Raw genomic sequence first — 22,525 nt, 5'->3', positions numbered from 1 at the left:
GATAGTCTCATACCATCTGATTACATCTCACACTCTGGGGACTTGTGCACAATGACGTTTAAGTCTGCTTTTAGAATGCAGGTACGCAGGGATGTGACATTGCAATTCAGTGCCCAATTCTCTGTTTATGGTTAGAAGATCTGCCTTTACATTTTGCTTAATTGTGCCTGAGATTAGGAAGGGAACAAGTTTTTCTTTTTAAGTTGACAAAATGTAAATTATACTGCTTTTGTGTAAGTTTAGACTTTCATTGCAAGTTTATTTTATCTGTTTTCTGCAGCATGAATAAAACCCGTCTATAACGAAGACTAAGCATGATAATGGAGACGGCAAATTATATCTTTTACCAGTTTTCTTAGTGCTGTTGTGACTCTTCCACAATGTCATTGCCAACGGTCCCGGAATCATGCAGCCATATCCTAGTTGAGCTGGAATCTCTGGATCCCCTACTATCTGCTCTAAGGCTAGATTCAAACAGACTCAAGGTGAGTAAAAGAAAGACACTTCCATGCACTTGCTTGAACTAAATTAGAGGATTTATGTTTTATGTTTTTATAGTAGGGAGCTTTGTGTACACTGATCCAAGGAGAATCTTATCGTCTTTAGATTATTGGGTCATGCGGAGATCTCACTGGAGGTTTTTAGAAGCAGTTGAAGTTGAAGAACTTTTTGAAACAGACATTATGCTATATTTCAGTTGGTTCCAGTGGTATGATTATTTGCAGCTAATTTGCTTTTAAGTCTTTTCAAGGGACTGTAAGCTAACTTGTCTGGGCAGTGTGCTGAAAAAATGGTGGGAATGTCGCACCTAAATCCAGTTTTAGGTACAGGTGTTTCCCCCCCCCCCCCCCCCCCTTACAAAGGTACAGTGTTCCTATGAAACCTTTCTTAAGCCGAAATGGCGTAAAGCGAAGAACCATTAATTTATATGGGAAAGATTTTTGTAAAAGTGAAAATCCTCTTTGTAATGCGAAAACAGGTTACTAATGTCGGTCTTTTGTAAAAGTGAAGTGGCATAAAGTGAACATTCAGAAAGCGGGGGAACACCTGTAAACATGATTCTGTACCTCTGAGCAGTTAAAGGGCAATGTGGCGAAATTAGTGCACATTGATCAGCTGTGGTTTTTGTCTACTGTTTAGCCACCTGATGCAGTTTAGGTCTGAATGAGTATCTCTTGTATCTTTTGTTACAAAACGGTTAAATTTAGCCATTGGTGGATCAGACACATCCAGTAATTTTGCATGTTATCAGGCAGGTGCCAGTGTTGGGACTGCACTGGAACAATTTGATGCAGAACTACATGATTCAGTTAATATATAGCAAGAATAAATTAAGAGGTTCGGTTGAGCTGAATCACCTTTCCAATGTAGGGGGGAGTGGGTGAGTAGGATATAATAATGAAATTGTGGCCAAAGAGGTATTAAGCCATTGGTTTGAATACTTTTGTCCTTTCTTAGTGTACGTGTTTGTCAGTATCACGGAAATGGCTGGTGCTGGGCACATCAGCTGGTGGACTTCATCTCATTCAGAAGGAAGGCTGGAAGCAGAGAATCATGTTAACTCATAAAGTGAGTAACAAAAAAAGAGGAATGGAAACTGTGGAGGGTGGAGAAGGTTCAGATTTTTTTTAATGTGAAGTTAATGCTTGATTTTGATTTGAGGTTCCTGTGTGTTTTATACCTGTGGTACCTGAGAAACACAAATTAAATGTCTGTTCAATCTCATGAAATTCAGGCAGGGCTTTACAGTGTTAGACAGACCTACATCTGGGAATGTAGGTACATATCTTTTTTTCTTGATAGTTTATTTTATAAAGTTTGTTCATGTGAGAGCCATACAGATATCTGCCACAAACTCATCTCATTGTGAGCTGCTCAATTTACACAGACCATAGTAGGGCTGCAGGAAATGGCAGTCCTACCTTAATGATAAATCAGCTAGTGTTCCTGTTATTCATTTTCATGTGACGTGCAAGGGCACATTTCCTTGTGGACGTTGCGAGAAACCACTATCTGGCTCAGCATCATAACTCAGTCATGGTGAAAGGGTTAGTTCTGTGTAATAATGCCACCTTGCTGTTAGTCGGCACTTGGTAGCATGTTTGATTTTAGAACATACAACAAGTGCAGCACAGAAACAAGCCCTTCAGCACATGGTGTTGTACTGAACTAACTAAAGTTACGATGCCTAACTAAACTAATCCTTCTGCCAGGTCATGGTCCATATCCCTCCATTCTCTGCATATTCTTATGCCTCTCAGCTCTTTTCAGCCATATACTGTACAATTCTCCAGTCAAAGGAAAATCTGTCCTGCCTATCTCATTTGAAGTTTCCCACTTTAAATGTACGTTTCAACTTTGGGAGAAAGATACAGGCTACCTACTCTGTGCCTCGCATAGTCTTACAAACTTTCATTGGATCTTGCCTCAACCTTCACCACTCCAGAAAAAACAACCCTAGTTTGTACAGTCTCTTCTTGTAATGTTTGTCCTCTAATTCAGTCAGTATTCTGGTATATTTTTATTTACACAATTTCTCCTCTTTTCCCATTGCTTGTTCGTTGGTCTTCGTTTACATATACTTTTTCATAACTTCTATTGTATTTCTTTACTTTCCTGTAAATGCCTGATAGAAATGAATCTCAATGTAGTAAATTGAATTTTGACTTAAAAAGTACTGTACACTTCAACTTTTCAAAGCCTCCATGTCCCTCTTATAGTGGAAAGCCAGAACTGAATGCAATACTCCTGATATGGCCTAATAACAGTCTTATAAATCTGCAACATGACTCTTGATCTCAATGCCTCGACTATAAAAGCAAAAGTGTCATACACCACCTTTACCACCTGTGAGGGATCTACTCTCACTGTATCCTTTGGCAATCATTTACACTGCCCACAACACCACCAATCTTTGTGTCATCTGCAAACTTACTCATCCAACCATCTATATTTTTAACCAAGTCATCAGAATTTGGAGTACAGGTATGTGGAACACCACTGGTCAAAGAACTCCAGCCAGTAAAAGATTAATCTCTGTCTTTTGTGGGCAAGCCAATTCTGAAAACAAATGGTGAACTAAGACCATGAGACAGGCGCAGAATTAAACCATTTAGCTCATTATGGCTAATTTATTATCCCTCTCAGCCCCATTCTCCTCCCATACTCTCCACATACACTCTATCAAGGCCTTTCAATATTGCTTAGTTTTCAATGAGATCTCCATTCTTCTAAATTCCAGCGAATACAGGCCCAGAGCCATCAAATGCTCCTTATATATTAACCCTTACATTCCCAGGATCCTTCTTGTGAACCTCTTCTGGACTTTCTCCAATGCCAGCACATCATTTCTTAGATAAGGGGCCCAAAACTGCTCACAATACTCCAAGTGCAGTCTAACCAATGCCTTATAAAGCCTCATCATTATATCCTTGCTTTTATATTCTAGTCCTCTCAGAATGAATGCTAATACTGCATTTGCCTTCCTTACCATTGAATCAACCTGCAAGTTAACCTTTAGGGAATTGTGCAAGATCCTTTGCACCTCTGATTTCTGAATTTACTCCGTTTAGAAAATAGTCTATGCCTTTATTCCTGCTACCAAAATGCATGACCATACACTTCCCTAGACTGTATTCCATCTGCTATTTCTTTGCCTGTTCTCCTAATTTGAGCCCTGCAGACTCCCTGCTTTCTCAATACTACTTGCCCTTCCACCTATCTGCGTATTGTCTGGTAACTTGGCCACAAAGCAATCACTGCTGTTGTTCAATTCATTGACATATAACATGTCAAGACTGATCCCTGCAGAACACCACTAGTCATTGGCACCTACCCAGAAAAGGCCCCCATTATTCTCAGTCTTTGCTTTCTGCCAGTCCATACTAGTATCTTTCATGTAATGGAATGGGCTGTTACCCTGTTTAGTAGCCTCATATGTGGCATCTTGTCAAGACCTTCTTTAAATCCAAATTTTAAAAAAATCCAGTGACACTCCTTTGTCAATCCTGTCTGTTATTCCTCAAAGAATTCCAGTAGATTTGTCAGGCCATGCCGACTTTGGCCAATATCATCATGTGCTTCCAAGTACTCTGAAACCTCATCCTTAATGGACTCCAACATCTTCTCTACCTCTGAAGTCAAGCTAAATGGCCCATAATTTCCTGTTTTTTGACTCCCTTCCATCTTAAAAAGTAGATTGACATTTGCAATTTTCCAGTTCTCTAGAACCATTCCAGAATCTAGTGATTCTTGAAAGATCACTAGTGATGCCTCTACAATCTCTCTGGCTACCTCTTTCAGAACCCTAGGGTGTAGTCCATCTGGTCCAGGTGACTTATCTACCTTCAGACCTTTCAGCTTCCCAAGCACCTTCTCCTTAGTAAGAGCAACTGCACTCACTTCTGCCTCTTGATACTCTTGAATTTCTGGCATAATGCTGATGTCTTCCATTGTGAAGATTGATGCAAAATACTTATTAAGTTAGTCAGCCCATTCTTTGTTCCCCATTGCTATCTCTCCAGAATAATTTTCCAGCAGTCCAATATCCATTCTTGCCTCTTGTTTACTCTTCATATATCTTGAAAAATCTCATGGGGAATCTTGTACATCTTAATCTTCTGGAGGACCCTACCCTGACAGACGTTAAATGTCCAAGATCATTGTAGACAACATCTATTGCTTCACCTTTGTCATCTCCTCAGAAAATTCATTCCAGTTAGTAAGACATGACCTGTCCTACACAAAACAATGCTGACTGTTATTAATTAGACCATACTATTCCAATTGCTCACAAATCTCATCCATAAGAATCCTCTCCACTAGCATCCCTACCACTGACATGATGCTCACTGCTCTGGATTTGTAAGTTATTACAGTGTTGTATTGTTGCGCTGCAGATTTTAATGGAATATTTTATTAAGGCCCTTAATATTATTCAGAGAGAATTTACTAGGATGTTGCCTCGATTGGAAGACTTTATGGGGAAAGTTTGGATAGGCTAAATTGTTTTCCTTGCAGCTAATGAGGCTGAGAATGTCCTGAGAGAAATATCTAAGATTCTGAGAGACATAGGGAGGATATCTAGTCAAAATCTTTTCCCGTGGCAGGGTTATTAAAAAGTAAATGGACGTAGGTTTACAATGAGAGGTAGGTGTTTTTAGTGGGGTATTAGGGGTAGGTTTTTACACAAAATGGTTGACATCTGGAATGCACTGCCATAGAAGTTGGTGGAATCAGATACAATTACAATATTTGAGAAGCATTAAGACAGGCACTTCAATAGGCAAGACAGAAAGATATTATCTTAATGTGGGTAAAAGGGGTTGGTATAGATGGAGAAAAGGCCATTGTAGAAGACTGTCTTCATTCAAAGTTATTCTAGTGTCCTGAACAATATCCTTACCACATCTAACTGGTTATTTATTTCCATTTTTGTTTGTAAGACTTGATACACAAATAGTTCAATTGGAAACTCCATAAAGAATTGATCTGAGATTCTGAGGTAATTGGAAGGATCTCTGTATTCTTCGTTATGCATCATGTCATGATAATGTGAATTTCTGATAATTTTCTTTGTCCTTTAGGAAGGAGCTCTCACTTATGTTGCTTGCTGTCAGCATGATGAGGACTTTGTTGCAGTATCAACTAAGTAAGAGTGCTCTATTATTTTCCATTTTTGCATTCTTTCTGTACCCTTTAGCAGCTTTTTAACACGTTTTAAGAGATGTTGCATGAGTAATGTTTTTTGTTTTCTCTCATCTTTTTCATTCCATGTGTTTTTCCTTTCATATTTCAAACTTTATGTGGTTCAAATTTTCAGTTACTTGGATATTCAGTTCAAATGTATAGCAATCAACCTTAACCCTTGTTAGAGATTATTTTAGTTGTGAGATCTGGCATGTACCTTCATTGACTGCTCATATTGTTCAGAAAGCAATCGACAGATCTTTCTCAGGCTGCAACTGACAAATGTGTTACAGCGCTAGAATAACTAAGCGTAATGGAAACACCATTTTTTTTCCTTAAGATATTAAGCTTAATAGATCTATAATTTGAAATTAATCTTAAATAGAGATATATGTTCATGCATGAAGTTGCTGTTTCCTGAATCAACTGCTCCTGTTTGATTAAGCTTGTAGCACTTACAGTGAGAAATAATTGATTAAAACCTTGAAAGCATAGCTTAAAGTCTATTGATTCAAAGGGACTTGCCAATCAGAAAAACATTTGAACAAATTACACAATTCATTTGCTTCAGAATTTAAATTGATTAAGTTAGCAGAATACAACTAGTCCTATTGCAGAATCTTACTTTGTAAAAGAAGCCATTTGGTCCGTTAAGGCCTGTTCAAGCTCTTAGAAAGCACTGACCAAGTTAGCTGATAGCCCAGCCTTATCTCCTCACAGTGCAATTAAATTCCTTTAAAATGCCATGTTCAGTCAGCTTTTGCAAGTTACTATGAGATGTAATTTTTCTCTCCCTCAGGCATAGTGGTGGGGTGAAGGTGGAGGGGAGGCATGCATTCTTATTTTCAGGCTAGATTATGTGTCAGTCATTGGAAATATAGATTATGTCAGTTATTTGACCCGAACTAACCCTAATCCTACCTCAGCGGCATGACAGAATGACTGACATGACACATCCTGCCATCTCTGATTGTGTCTTTTTGTTGCACTTAAATCTTGTTTTTGTACAGCCTTTATTTCTCTTTTCACGGACTTATGGAATTTATATACTGTGTGTTGTCTGTAGCTACGTGCTTGCTGTTCATGCTGTTGCAAGCAAATTTTTCCATGGTATCTGTATTGTCCTATGAATCAGCTCCACTTTCTCAGTTACAGGGAGCGCAATGCCCAAACTTAAATTTGAAGGTTCTCATCCTTGATATTGTTTGCTAAACTATTTATGTACCATATCCCAAGTCTTGATGTTCTTCTTGAGGTGCGGCAATTGGACTGGTGCATCATATTCAGCTGAAATCTAACCAATGGTCTCGTTGTGCCTGCTGTCAAAATGAAATATCCATGCACTTTTTTTAATGAGTTACCTTATCAAGTTTTGCTGTCACCTTCAGGAATTGTAAATATGGCCCCTAAATATCTCAAAATGGGAAAACAAATCTTCTAAGTGCTCATTTGCTCAAATGACATCATCAGGGCGATGTCACTAAACACTGTTTACTCGATGAAAGATCAAACACCAATTCTGCTACCCACCCTCTTCTCCCCACCCCCCCCCCCAATCAAATGCTTCCTGGCCTGCAGATTTGTAGCAAATGTGCTATTTGCTTTTTTTTCTATTTAGATAATTTGATCTTGTCATGGTCCTTTCTCTGAGAGTTCATTACTTTGACACACAGCTCCATGAATTACCTCTTGTATATCTCTTCACTTCAGCAAAATTTGTAACATTCACAAAATTTTGTTCCCTGTAACAGGTTCATGTTATTTACAAGAAAAATAATATTCTCATACTGAGGTGATTTTGCCTTAAATGGAATTGCATACCATAAAACATTGGAGCAGAATTAGGTCATTCAGTCCATTCAGTCTGCCTCACTATTTCATTATGGCTGATTTATTTTCTCTCTCCACTCTATTCTCCTGCCTTCTGTCCGTAACCTTTCACACCCTGACTAATCAAGAACCTATCAATCTTTGCTTTAAGTATGCTCAGTGACTTGGCCTCCACAACCATCCATGGCAATGAATTCCATAGATTCATTACCCCCTGGGTAAAGATGTTCCTTCTTATCGCTTATGCCATGGCACACCCCTCTATTCTGAGGTGGTGCCCTCTGGGTGGTAGACTCACCCCTGTAGGAAACATGCTGTCCACATCCACTGTATCTAGGCCTTTCAGTATGCGATAGTGTTACATACCCCACAATGGGTTAAAAACCAGCAGAAATGGACACACCTGGAATCTGAGTCTTCTGTTATAAACTATTTTATTAGTAACTACATGAATAAGGTAATATAAAACAAGATAGGGTAAACAGGTTAGCAAAGTATATATATGTGTGTGTGTATATATAAATAAGGTTCCCAAGCATCCCCAGCTCAGGTGACTGGGTGATACAGTCTCACGGTGGGATGGTAAGTAATCAGTTCAGTTCTGGAATTTGGTTTGAGTAGAGTTGGAGAGAGAGAGTTAGGGTGTTGGTTTGTCTTCCAATGCCGATGCTGATCCTCCACGTCGTCCTCACGCTCCCGCAGCTTACAGTCACCGACTGTGACCACTAAAAGGGGATGCCGTCTTTTGTGGTGGAGTTATCAACCCCAGACCAGGGTTAAACACACCAATAGCTCCCCACCGGTCACCCATTTGTCCTCACCGTGAGCAAAAACCCCGCCGTTGTCGTGGGCACACAATGCTCACCAGTGTCCTCCTTGCCTCTGGAGTCGTGTGTCTCCTGTGTGTCTGATTAAAAAGTTGACTGACCTTGTATATATCTCAGTAGTGCAGAACATGCTGTCCATCATGCAGCTCCGCCTTTCAGTTTCCAAGGCAACTCAGACTTTCTGTCTTCCTGCTGCTGAAGTAGCACGCAAGCTGTTTGCTCCTTCTCTCTCGTTTAAAGGAACAGTCCATTTTAGAATAGTCCTTCAGATCTCATCGCACCTCTCTCCTTTTAAGAAAAATTTTGATGAAACAGCAAAATTTTTGTCTTAACTATTGATTATACAACTTAAAGCAATACATGTGTAATTATCAAGTAACATAGCAAAGCATTACAAACTTAAACTTAGCATCTAAACAAACAATCTGCTATAACGTTGTCAGTACCTTTCACGTGTTTTATTTCCATGTCATACTCTTGCAAGATCAGACTCCAGTTAAGCAACCTTCTATTCTTATCCTTCATTTTACCCAGAAACACCAATGGTTTATGGTCCGTGTAAACTACAAGTGGTTTCTGCGCAGGACATATGTAGACATTGAAATGTTGCAATGCTAAAATGACTGCTAGCAACTCTTTTTCAACAGTGGAGTAATTCTGATGCACATTAAATTTCTTTGAAAAATAAGCTACTGGATGTTCAATTTCATCATCATCCTTCTGCAACAATACTGCCCCAGCAGCTTCATCACCGGCATCTACCGTGATGGAAAATGGTTTATTGAAATCAGGTGCTTTGAGCACAGGGCGATAACACCGAATGGTTTTCAGGTGGTCAAATGTCTCTTGGCAAAGGTCATTCCACACAAATCTTTCACTCTTCCCTAGGAGTTTCGTTAGGGGGAGAGCGATGTCTGCGAAGTTCTTACAAAACTTACGGTAATACCCAACCATTCCCAAAAACCTCCGTAACGCTTTCTTGCCCGTCGGAACGGGAACCTCCGCAATTGCCTAAACCTTGGCCTGCACAGGTGCCAGTTGGCCCTGGCCTACTACATAGCCCAGATACATGACAATGGCGTGGCCAAATTCACTTTTAGCGAGGTTTACAGTGAGATTTGCCTTGGACAGCCTTTCAAACAGTTTCTCCGCCGTTGAGATATGTTCCTCCCAGGTGTCATTCCATACAAACAAGTCATCAATATCAGCCCCTGTATTTTCTAAACCTTGAATAACTGAATTCATCATCCTTTGGAACGTCCCTGGAGCACTTTTCATCCCAAAGGTAAAACATTGTACTCATACAATCCAGATGGTGTCACAAATGCAGGTAGTTCTTTAGCCCTTTCTGTTAAAGGAACACACCAGTAACCTTTCAACAGGTCAATCTTTGCAAGGTATTTAGTCGTCTCCACTCTGTCAATACAGTCATCCACTCTTGGGGTGGGATAAGCATCTGTATTAGTTACTGCCTTAACTTTCCTGTAATCAGTACAGAATCTCATACTCCCATCCGACGTAGGGACAATCACGCACGGTGACGCCCAGTCTGAAGTGGTTGGCCTAATTATGCCGGCTGTTAGCATGTAATCAGTTTCTTGTACAATCATTTTATTTTTGTCTTGGTTCATTCTGTCAGGGTGCTGCTTAATGGGATCAACTTAATCTACAATTACCGTACATCATGCACCATAGCCGTGCATGGTCTTGGAATATCAGGGAATAAATCTTTATACTTGTTAATAAAACTCTTCAGTTGTTTTCGCTGTCTGGACTGCAAATGTTGAGTCTTTCCATCAAGATTTTTCAAAACATCAGAATTTCTGAGTCTTGTGGAGACTACAGGGAGTTCATCAAAGTGATCTGGTATTCCAGTACGAGACACCACAATCTCCTCTGTTGTCAAAACAACTCACTGGTGCAGAGTTGGAGTCATGATAATGCTTGATCATAGTTACATGGATGAGCTGGGTAGCCTTTCTCTGGCCAAGAGTCCTAATAACATAATTTAAAGAATCACTTTCCTTAGTTATTTCACATGGTCCACTAAATCTCGCTTGAAGGGGGATGGTAAGGAGAGGGAACACCACCAAGACCCTTTCTCCAACATGTTTCCTTTTCAACCGAGTCAGACACCTCAGACCTTAACTGAGTTTCACCCAAGGTTCAACACCCTGGGAATTCACAGTTGCTTCAACAACCTGAACACAGGCAATCGGGACAGCTGCCTCCTCTAGGCTTTCAATACCAGTCCCAGTTTCAAATTCCAGGTTCCCCTGATCCTCCCAGCTACTCTCTGGGAAACTCCCATCCGGAGTGAACTCAACCTTGTGGGTTAAAACAACCTCGTCTGCTAACCTAGCAAACTCCTGCAAGGTAGTGGCATCCTTTTCATCTTGGTATGCCCTTACATCATCGGCAACACACTTCTTAAAGTCTTCAATCACAACCAGCTCTTTCAAGCTGTCTGAACCCTCAGCTACCCCTTCTGTATACCAGCGATTGAAGTACACCTGTTTTTTGTGGGCTCCCAGACTTCCTTAAATCTCTGAACTTCAGATGTCGTCACAGATAGGTTTCAATAAGATCCCCCCTCATCCTTCTAAATTCCAGTGAGTACAGGCCCAGAGCCATCAAATACGCCTCACACATTAACCCTTTCATTCCTAGAACCATATTCGTGAAACCCCATCTGGACCCTCTACCATTCCATCACATCTTTTAGATAAGGGGTTCAAATCTGTTCACAATACTCCAAGTGCCATCTGACCAAAGCCGTATAAAGCCTCAGCAGTATATCCAGTATATTCTAGTCCTCTTTGGAATGAGTGCTAACATTGCATTAGCTTTCCTTACCAGTGACTCAACCTGCAAGGTAACCTTCAGAGAATCCTGCAAAAGGACTCCCAAGTCCCTTTGCACCTCTGATTTTTGAATTTTCTCCCCATTTAGAAACTAGTCTATGCCTTTACTCTTTCCACCAAAGTGCATGACCATACGCTTCCCTACACTATATTGCATCTGCCATTTCTTTGCCGTTCTCCCAATCCTTTTGCAGACTCCCTGCAAACACTCAACACTACCAGTCCATCCGCCTATCTTTATACTTTGCAAACTTGGTCACAAAGCCATCAATTCCATCATCAATATCATTGACAAATATAACATGAAAAGAAGCTCCTTTTGTTCCCACACTTGCCTCCTGCCACTCGGTCAGTTGTCTATCCATGCTAGTATCTTTCCTGTAATACCATGGGCTCTTATTTTGTTAAGCAGTCTCATATGTGGCACCTTATCAAAGGTCCTCCGAAAATCCAAGTAAACAGCGTGTAGTGACTCTTTTATCTATCCTGCCTGTTATTTCCTCAAAGAATTCCAACAAATTTGTCAGGCAAGATTTCCCCTTAAGGAAGGCATGCTGACTTAAGGCTATTTTATCATGTCCTTTCAAGTACTCTGAAACCTCATCCTTAATAATGGACTCCAACATCTTACCAACCACTGGACAAGCTAACTGGCCTATAGTTTACAGTTTTTAACTCCCTCCCTTCTTAAATAGAGAAGTGACATTTGTAATTTTCCGGTTCTCCAGAACTATTCCAGAATCCAGTGCTTCTTGAAAGATCACTAGTAATGCCTCTACAATCTCTTCAGCTACCTCATTCAGAACGCTGAGGTGTAGTCCAACTGGTCCAGGTAACTTATCTACCTTCAAACCTTTCTGCTTCCCAAGCACCTTCTCCTTAATAATGGCAACTGCACTCACTTCTGCCCCAGACACTTGAATTTCTGGTATGCTACTAGCATCTTCCACAGTGAAGACAGATGCAAAATACTTAAGTTCCCATTATTATTTTTCCAGTGTCATTTTCTAGTAGTCTGATGTCCACTGTCGCCTCTCTTTCAGTCTTTATACATCTGAATTAACTTCTAGTATATTCTATATTATTGTCCAGCTTACCTTAATATTTCATCTTTTCTGTCCTTATGGTTCCTTTTTAGTTGCTTTCTATTGCTTTTTAAACACTTCCCAATCCTCCAACTTCCCACAATTTTTCCAATATTATATGCCTCTTTCTTTATGCCACTTTTGACTTCCCTTGTCAGTCATGGCTGCCTCATCCTCCCTTTAGAATACTTTTTCTTCTTTGGGATATATCTATCCTGTGTGTTCCAAATCATACCCAGAGACTCCAGCCATTCCTGTTCTGTCATCATCCCTGCTAGTGCCCCTATCTCTGCTCTCCACTTTAAACTGATACATCTGACTTTATCTTCTTCTCAAACTGCATGGTGAATTCTATAATTTTATGATCACTCTCTCCTGAGGGTTCCTTTACCTAAAGCTGCCAAATCAAATCTGATTCATTCCACATCACCCAGTCCAGAATTGGCTTTCCCTCAGTGGGCTAAACCACAAGCTGCTCTAAAAAGCCATCTCGTAGGCATTCTACAAATTCCCTCTCTTGATTTTCCCAATCTGCCACCATATTGAAATCCCCCATGACTATCATGACGTTGCCCTTTTTACATGCCTTTTCATTCTTCCATTGTAATTTATATCCCACATCCTGGCTATTGTTTGGAGGTCTCTATACTGTTCCCACCAGGATCTTTTCACCCTTGCAGTTTCTTAACTCTACCCACAAGCATTCTACATCTTCCGATCCTATGTCACCTCTTTCTAAGGATTTGATTTCATTTTTTTATCAACAGAGCCACCCCATCCCCTCTGCTGTTTGCCTGTCCTTTTGATAAAATGTGTATCCTAAGTTCCCAAGTATGACCTTCTTTCGACCATGACTCAGTGATGCCCACAACGTCATATCTGCCTATCTAACTGTGCTACGAGACCATCTACCTTATTCTGCTACTATGTGCATTCAACTATTAACACTTTCAGTCCTGTATTCATCCTCCTTTACACTTCAACTCATCGCCCTAACTGCATTATCATCTGCCTGTTCTTCCTCACAGAATTACTACACACTGCATCTACTTGTATACCAACTGCCCTGTCTTCAGCCCTATCGTTCTGGCTCCAATCCTTTTGCCAAATTAGCTTAAACCCTCCCCAACATCTTTAGCAAACCTGCCTGTAAAGATATTGGTCCCCCCTCGGGTTCAGGTGTAATCTGTCTTTTTTGTACAAGTCATACCTTCCCCAGAAAAGATCCCAATAATGTAGAACTCTGAAACCCTGCCACTTGCACTTGTTCCTTAGCCACTCATTGATGTGCAGTATCATCCTATTCCTGTAGTGACCAGCACATGGTACTGGGAGTAATCCAGAAATTACTACCATGCAGGCTCTGCTCTTCAGCCTCTTTCCTTGCCAAGCCTCAAAACCAGCCACAGTGCTACAGGTCTGGCCGTATCCTGTCATTTCCTCCCCACTCCAAAGAGGTATTTCTGTTGCTGAGGGGAGCCCTGCATTGACTGTTTACTCCCCTTACTTCTCCTGGTGGTCACCCATCTATTATCTGACGTCTGCTCTCTGGGTGTGACCACTTCAGTAAAAGTCTCATCTATGAGGTTTTTACCCTCCTGGCCGGTCCTGAGTACATCCAGCTCCAGCTCCAGCTCCACGTCCTTGATCTTGTCAGATGAGCTGAAACTGGGTGCGCTTCCCGCAGATTTACGAGTTTAAGGAAACACTGAATAGTTTGGATTTGTTTTCCCTGGAATGGAGGAGACTATGAGGGGTCAACTCACTTTATAAGATTTTGAGGCTGGGTAGATAGTAAGAGTTCTTTTCCCATGGTGAGGGGTCTAAAACAAGAGAGCGTGGGTTTGAGGTGTGATGATAAAGGTTTGAAGGGGTTTACACAGAGGGCAATTGAAGTCTAGAACACGCTGCTTGAAGTGAAGTTGGAGGCAGATAGCCTTATGGCATTCGTTCTAGTACTCCGAGTAAATGAGATTGGTGAGGGAGCTGAAGCGCCTGTTCTACGCTATATGACCATGACACACTGGCTGCCCCGATTGACCCAAAGTTCTTAACATGGGAATTAATTTTCTTCTTCATAATTTTTTTTCATTTTTCCTATAACTGATCCCTATCCCATTTCTTGAATAAGAGTGTAGCATTAATAACAAATGCATGTGAGATGGATCACAAAATGTTCGTTAGAGTGATGTACCAAGTAAGATGTTTTTTTACTTCAGCGTAAAGCTAAGTTTTAACTGCTTATCTCTTATGATAGTTAAAGAAACTCGTACCACATTGGAAAAGGGACAGACTTGGATTGTTTCTCTGGAGTGTCAGAGACTGAAGTAGTGACCTTATAGAAATACAGTATACAGAATTATAGTATGAGGTGTAGATAGGGTGGATAATCTGAGTCATTTTCCCAGTGTCAGATACTGCGGGTATAGCTTTAAGATGGGGGGGTGTGGGGAAGTTCAAAGGAGATTTATAAAGCTAGTTTCGATTTCCACAGAGTGGTAAGTACCTTGAATGTGCTGTCAGGGGAAGTGAGGAAAGCAGAACTGATAGCAATGATTCAGACAGACACATGAATAGACAGGAAATAAAGGGATATAGGCCGTGTGCAAGCATATGTGATTAATTTGGAATCATGGTCGGCACAGACATTGTAGGTAAAAGAGCCTTTTCCTGTGCTGCACAATATTTCATTCAGCTCTGATAAAGTTAGTCGGTTCAGCACTGCTGCTTTTTCACCATTACTGTCTCCCATGGTCATTGCTATATAAACTAGTGTATGTGCAAAATATTGTATGCAAAAAATATAAAAACAGGAATAGGCCATTCAGTCACAGGAGCCTGCTCTGCTATTGAGTACAATTGTAGCAGTTCCAGGCTTTCCTATGTTCACCTTCTCCGCCTCTCCCCATTGCCTCTGATTCTTTTATTGATTAAAAATCTATGCATCTTAGCCTTGAATATATTTAAGGATTCAACCTCCGTATCATGGAATTTCAGAGTCTAATAACCCCTTGAAGGAAGATATAGGCCGTGTGCAAGCATATGTGATTAGTTTGGAATCATGGTCAGCACAGACATTGTAGGTAAAAGAGCCTTTGCTTCAGTCATAAATGGGCATTCTTAAATGTCTTAACTGGGCTAAGAATATGCCATTCAGTTCTAATTTCTTCCCTGTGGGGATATGTCTTCCCAGTATTTAATTTTGTATGTTTCAATAGAGAGTTTCTCCCAATCTTCTAAACTCCATTGAGCATAGACAAAATCTGTTCAATCTTCCCTCGTAAGGTAATCTCTTAGAGTCATCCAAGTATTATATTATATCTTTCCTTGACTGAAGAATCCAAAGCTGTTCATAGTACTCCTAGATGCAGCCATGTCAAAGGGTCATGGAAAGACATTACAGAGAAATGAAATCAAAATGAGAATGTTGGAAATAGCCAACAATTTGTGCAAGACTAGCGATGGAAAGAAATGGATTATCTTACAAGAGAACTTGTCAAATCTGACATACAGAAAGCAAGTTATCTGAAATTATTTGCTGTTGAGTTCCAACATGATGATACAAAAGGGGAAGCACTATTCTTCAAGTCTGCATTGGGACTCATTGACACATAAAGAGGCCTTAAAGAAATTAGTCAGACTGGGAGCATGATGGAGAATTAAGTAGGAGACAGCTCAAAGTTCGGTGTCACCCCTATGTACTGAACAACATTGAGAAGAAACTAGGCAAGGGAGTAGGTATTTTACTGCTAGGCACCTCATCTTCCTTCTGGAAAGTTACAACCTTCAGGACTTGCGGCAAATTCAACAATTTCAAGCAACTTGCTTTCCCTGTGTCATAACTAGACTGTTTCGCTGTGAGATTATTCAATTGTAATATAAACTTAGATTTTCAGACTCCGCAGTTTTGTTTGATTTTCAAGCAGCGAGTACACAACTGATTTATTGAGATTTGTCTGTCTCAAAAGAGACCAGCACAAAACATCTTTGAAAATTAGAGCATTAATGAGTCCTTATAATTAGGTAATGTGCCTCTCGTAGGAGAGAGAGAGTAAGGCGGGACTCAGCAGACAGAATGCATGTACTGAATGATCCACACTACACAGTGAGTGAAGAGGCAAGTCTTAATGGGCTGCACAAAGCATTTGTAATTGATGCATGGTACTGAGTAGAGGATGTGTTACAGCTTTTGAAAAGCAATTGGATAGATAAGACCTCGGGGCCAGACAGAAACTGTCTGGCAATTTCACTGGAATTGCCCTTGCTTCCTAATTGCCCTTGGCAATGATCTCTGTGTCCTCACTGGCCACAGGATTAGTGCCAGATGATTGGAGGGGGGTAAATGTTACTCCTTTGTTCAAGAAAAGGAGTAGGGATAACCCTGAGATTATAAACTGTTAAATCTTAACTTTAGTGGTCAGCAAATTATAGGAGGGGATTCTTTGAGATAGGATTTATGAGTATTTGGAGAAGCATAGTCTGATTAGAAATGCCATGCAAGGCTTTGTGAGGGGCAGGTCATGCCTCACGAGCCGGATTGATTTCTTTGAGGATGTGACAAAGCACAGTGATGAACCTGGAGCAGTGGATATGGTGTATATGAACTTTAATAAGACATTTGATAGTTTCCTTATTGTAGGCTCGTTTAGAAAGTCAGGAGGCATTGGATCCAGTGAAACTTGGTTGTGTGGGTACTGAACTAGCTTGCCTATTGAAGGTAGTGGGTGGTAGCAAATGGAGAGTACTTTAGTTGAAGGTCAGTAACCGGTGATGTTCTGCGGGGATCTGTCTGAGACCCCTGCTCTTTGTGATTTTTTTTTGTAAATGACTTGGATGAGGAAGTGGAAAGATGAGTTATTAAGTTTGCAGATTAGTGGTTTTGTGGATAGTGAAAAGAATCATCATAGGTCACAACAGGACAGTGATAGGATGTAGATCTGGGCTTAGAAGTGGCAGATGGAGTCCAACCCGGAAAAGTGTGAAGTGATTCACTTTAGAAGGTCAAATTTAAAGACAGGATGCAGGGTTAATGAGATTCTTGAGATTCTTATCAGTGTGGAGGAACAGAGGGCTCTTGGGGTCCGTGTCCATGGATCCCTCAAAGTTGCTGCGCAAGTTGATAAGTTTGCTAAGAAGGCGTGAGGTGTGTTGGACTTCATTAGACAGGATAGAGTTCAAGAGCTGCAAGTTGATGTTGTATCTCTGTAAAACCCTGGCTTAGACGACGCTAGAAATACTGTGTTCAGTTCTGGCTGCCTCTATAGGAAGGATGAGGAATCTTTAGAGAGGGTACAGAGGAAATTTACCAGGAAGCTGCCTGAACTAGAGGGCGTACCTTATGAAGGTGGGTTGGGTGACCTGGGGCTTTTCTCTTTGGAGTGAAGGAGGATGAGAGGTGGCTTGATAGAGGTGTACAAGATGATAAGAGGCATAGATCGAAAGGATAGCCAAATACTTTATCTGAGGGCAGAAGTGGCTAATATAAGGAGGCTTAGTTTTAAGGTGACTGGAAGAAAGTATCGGAGGGATGTCATAGGTAATTTCTTTACAGAGAGAGTGGTGGGTGGAACGCCCTGCCAGATTTGGTGGTAGGGGCATTTAAGAAACTTAGATAGACACATGGATGAAAGAAAAAAATGGTTTATTAGGCAGGAAGGGTTAGATTGATCTTAGAGTAGGTTAAATGGTCCGCACAACATCATGGCTGAATTGTTCTGTTATTACAAACCTACTTCAGTAACGGGTTATCTGGATAAAGGGTGATTTGTTGTAGGTCGCTACTAAGTAACCCCGTAAATGACACAGTCTTCCAATTGTTGGTTTTGTTTTCTCTTTCAGCCAAGGTCATGTGATTGTATGGGAGCTGCACCAGGAACGGCGTGGAAAACCCGAAAGGATTTGCATGTCATCGGAGCACAAAGGAAGACAGGTTACTGCCCTCTGCTGGGATACAACTGCTCTCAGGATCTTTGTGGGAGACAATCTGGGAAAAGTTTCTGTCCTGAAGGTTAATTCCTCAAAACAGGGAAAGGTTTGTATTCTTTTATTTATTCCCAGCAATGAACCGATTGTTGCGTAATGGCATCCACTGTGTACATTTCGTACAACATACACAGTGAAAAGTTTCTAAGCCACTCTTGATGATAAACTCGTGATTTGATTCAGTGTACAAGCTAGTTGATGACTGAGTTTGTTTCTGGCGTGCTGTTAGCTCGCCTCAGTGGGCTTCCGAACAGTGGCAGTATAGTGCAGTAGCCCTTGGTCTATCCTGATTTCTGATGCTTTCTGTGGCCATGTGGGGGTTTCTCCGGGGAATTCTGTAATTTTCCCCAAGGTTCCAAAAACATGCTAGTTGCTATGGCAATTGCTACTCAAAATTACACTTAGTACAGGTGGCTGATGGTGGATTTCAATGGATATCTGTGGGAGATTTGGTTACCAGGAAGGCAGTGGAGGAATGGAATTGCTCTGTGAGACAGCATAACATTGATGGGCCAAAGTGCTTCTTTTTATGTTTTATAAAATATGGAAAAAGAGCAGGAGATTTAGGGAGGTGAGTTCAGCTTAGACCCCTGTTCTGATTATTTTTAAAGTTTTCTATTGAAATCTGCATGGGTAAGAAGTTGCTGCATAACACCCACATTCTGAAGAGCAAAAGTTATTATTATGTGAGTTACTATTCTGATTTGCTGAATGATGGCCATTTAAGTAAAAGAGTTATTGCATGTAGAAGAGTATGAAGCAAGGAACAGTGTTTAAGGAGAAAAAGGGAAATAAAAAACTGTTAGGCTGCAAATTGACAGCAGTGGGAACATGCAATCTTGGGGCCAGGTTGGTGTCTTATTGGGTTTGAATAATCATAAGGGTCAAGCTGAATTGAATGATAAAATGGGATGTTGCTTAACAAATAAACAATTTATTTTTTATTGGACTGTGGCCATTGAATTTGCAAGGGCTTTAAAAAAATGTTCAGCAAATTTTCACTGCTGCTACCTTCCACTCATGTTATGTCCCATTTTTACTTTGAAAACCTCCTAGTTAAAGAGTTATTGCATTTAGTGAAGGATATAAACATAAATGAAGAAAATGGTGGGTAAACAACAACGTAGGAGTGGCAGGTTTAAGTTGTATCATTAAGAGGGAAAGGAGACTTGGAAAAAATGAGTTAAAGTATAAGCTGTCATGTAGAAGTTATTATAGAACATAGAAGCACAGGGAACAGGTGCTCCAGCCCACTGTGTATGCTCTGGCCATGATACCAATCCAAGTAATCATTACTACCTCCATTTGCTCTGTCTCCCTCTACTCCCTGTCTGTCAAAATGCTTCTTAAACAATGCTCTCATACAGTATCTAGGTGCTAACACCTCCTCTGACACTGTAAACGCTTAGAATTCTCTGCATAAAATAAAACACTTGCATCACATATCCCCTTTAAACTTATGCCCTCTGGTATTTGACATTTATTTCTATTCTGGGGAAAAGACCCCATCTACGCCTCTCATCACTTTATAAGCTATCAGAATGCCCCTCAACTTTCGATGCCACAATGAAAACAATCAGTTTGTCCAACCTTTCCTTGTAGCTTTTGCACTCCAATCCAGGCAACATCTCTGCACCTTCTTCAAAGCTTCATCCTTTATTTTCCCTATAGAATAGTGACACAGTATCCAAATGTGCCCTAACCAAAGTTTTAAACAGCTGTAACGTGGCTTGCCAACTTTTATACTGAGTGCCGCAATTGATGATAGCAAGCATGCCGTACACCTTCACTACCATCCTATTCCCTTGTGTTGGCGCTTCTGGGAGACTATGGACTTGTACTTCTATATCCCTCTCTCTGTCAATGCTCCTGAGGGTCCTACCATTCAGTGTATACTTTCTGCTTGCATTTGACCTCCCAATGTACAACACCTCACAGTAAACTCTATTTGTCATTTCCTCACCCAAATTTCCAACTGATCAGTTTCCTCTTGTATAAGTTGATAAACATCTTCACTCCAACAATTTTCATGTTGTCTCCAAACATCCTATTTTGACTACGTTCTTTTATACCCAGGTAATTTACAAACTGTATATATTATCACAAACAAAAAGTCTCAGCATTGATCCTTGCAGAACACTGTTATTCCCAAATTTCCAGGGAAACACCGTTCCAATATTTCCTTCTGACATCTATGATCAAGCCAGTTTTAGTATTCAATTTACTTTATGTCTTAATCTGGGGCTTCCTATAATGAGGCTTTTCCAAAGGCCATGCAGACAATATCCATGGTCCTACTTTGATCGGCATTTTTCACTATTTCCTCAAAAAACTCAAATCTGTGAGACACAAACTACCTATTTTCCCTAATAAGTTCATGCTTTTCCAAATGTGTGTCAATCTTGACCTGAAGAATATTGTCCAACAATTTCCCTATGCTGATGTGATCCTCACTCTCCCGTAATTACCTAGTTTGTCACTGTTGTCCTCCTTAAAGAAAAGGGCCCCTTTTGGCTATATTCTAGTCTTCTGAGACCTTCTCTGTGGAAAATAGGATACAAATATCTCTGTCAAAGCCCTTACTTTGCTCGATACCTTGGAGATCAACTCTATCAGGTCCTGAGAACTAATCCATCTTAATTTTTCACAATTCACACAACACTTAATGTCAAGATGGCCTAAAGTATCAACAGTCCTCCTAAACTCATCATTGTGCATGTGATTCTCTTCTTTTTGGTGAATGCTGGTGCAAAATTCTCCTTAAGGACTTTGCCCACTTCTGCTGGCCTCATATATAAATGCTACAGTTGTCCTTGAGTGGGCCAAACTTTCCTCTTATTATCTCCTAATAATGGAGTTTTATGATTAAGAGAGACTATAGATGTAATAAGGAATTTCTTTGGTAATTTAAATTGTAGTTAGAATTTTATTTATAGTAAATGGATTTATACTTTGGATGTGTGAGAATGTACCTGTCTAGAGTATGGACTCTGAAAGGAAAATACTTAAGAAACAGGGAATTTGAAATCAAATAGAAAATGCAGGAAATACATAGGAGATTAGATAGCATAGTGTCAGTGTTTCAGGTTGATAATTTCATCAGAACTGGCAAAAGTTAGCAAAAAGAAGTTTTGAGATATGACACAGTGAGTCCTAATGAAGGGTCTTGGCCCAAAGTATCAACTATACTCTTATCCGTAGATGCTGCCTGGCCTGCTGAGTTCCTCCAGCATTTTATGTGTGTTGCTTGGATTTCCAGCATCTGCAGATTTTCTCATGTTTGAGGGTAGGAAGTGTTGGATTGGACAGATTGCTGCCGCCGGGACCATTCAAATCCACTTTATCGATTGCTCTCTTATTCTAAATTAGGCTGCGGCATTCGTGATGTTTCCAGTTCAGGTGATTACAACAGTGGACTCGCGAGTAGTGCAGCTTGACTACCTGGAGGGCCGGCTGCTGATCTCCTCCCTCACTCGTTGCTACCTATGCGACACAGAGAGGTATTTGCTAGAATTCCACTTACAATGCGACCTTGGTTATTGGCCATTGTAATTTTATTCATGTTCTTACTGTGAGTCAGGACCTTTCTGAAGGGGAGAAGTCAGAGTAAGGTGCTGGGGGAGGGGAGGAGGAACTAAAAGCTAACTGGTGATAACACCACCTTACTCCAACTTCTCCCCTTCCTTTCCAGCCCTGATGACGGATCTCAGCCTGAAACATCGACTGTTTACTCCTTTCCGCAGATGCTGCCGGCCTGGCGAGTTCCTGCAGCATTTTGTGTGTGTTGCTCTGCAATACTGCTTAAACTTTGTCAACTACCAGTGACAAGTATGACTGTGTTTTGAGCACAAACATGCAAATGAAACTACAGTATTTGAAAACTGTTTGCTCTAAGCATGATGTGGTGTCTAATGGTTAGGCAAGTGCATGCAACTGACACTCGTTAGAAGCTGTTCTGCAGCAGAATTCTGTCCCAATTAAGCAGCATAGTGTTCAAATCAATCCTGCTATTTTCTCAATTAGTTACGTTCTTTAAGAGTTATCCCAAATACGCGGTTAATGGTATCAACAGTGATGGTATTTGTGGCCTTCCCATTAACTAACCTTGACGAGATCATAGTGTATATGTTACTGCCCGTTACACCGCTGGCATTTGGGGCAGCAACAAAGGCCTTCCATCTCTGGCAGAGTTTAGGGTTTCCTTCATCATGTCAGTCCTTCCTCTGGGTTTTCATTACTGTCAGTCATG

General features: G+C 40.7%; 1 protein-coding gene across 2 annotated transcripts in view; it reads left to right on the top strand.

Annotated features, from left to right (window-relative positions):
- Positions 1-22,525, top strand: part of hps5 (HPS5 biogenesis of lysosomal organelles complex 2 subunit 2) — a 66,362-nt gene that overhangs the window by 4,320 nt on the left and 39,517 nt on the right. For both annotated transcript variants that reach the window (XM_073049287.1, XM_073049286.1), the window contains exons 2-6: positions 281-485; positions 1,459-1,569; positions 5,586-5,650; positions 18,133-18,325; positions 21,646-21,776. In XM_073049287.1, the coding sequence (XP_072905388.1) occupies positions 381-485; positions 1,459-1,569; positions 5,586-5,650; positions 18,133-18,325; positions 21,646-21,776 (605 nt within the window). In that variant the 5' untranslated portion in view covers positions 281-380. The remainder of the gene's footprint in view (positions 1-280; positions 486-1,458; positions 1,570-5,585; positions 5,651-18,132; positions 18,326-21,645; positions 21,777-22,525) is intronic.

Source organism: Hemitrygon akajei, chromosome 6, assembly GCF_048418815.1.
Source record: "Hemitrygon akajei chromosome 6, sHemAka1.3, whole genome shotgun sequence".
Taxonomy (NCBI): domain Eukaryota; kingdom Metazoa; phylum Chordata; class Chondrichthyes; order Myliobatiformes; family Dasyatidae; genus Hemitrygon; species Hemitrygon akajei.
Note: the sequence above shows the minus strand (reverse complement) of the source record. Positions and strands in the feature narration are given on the sequence as shown.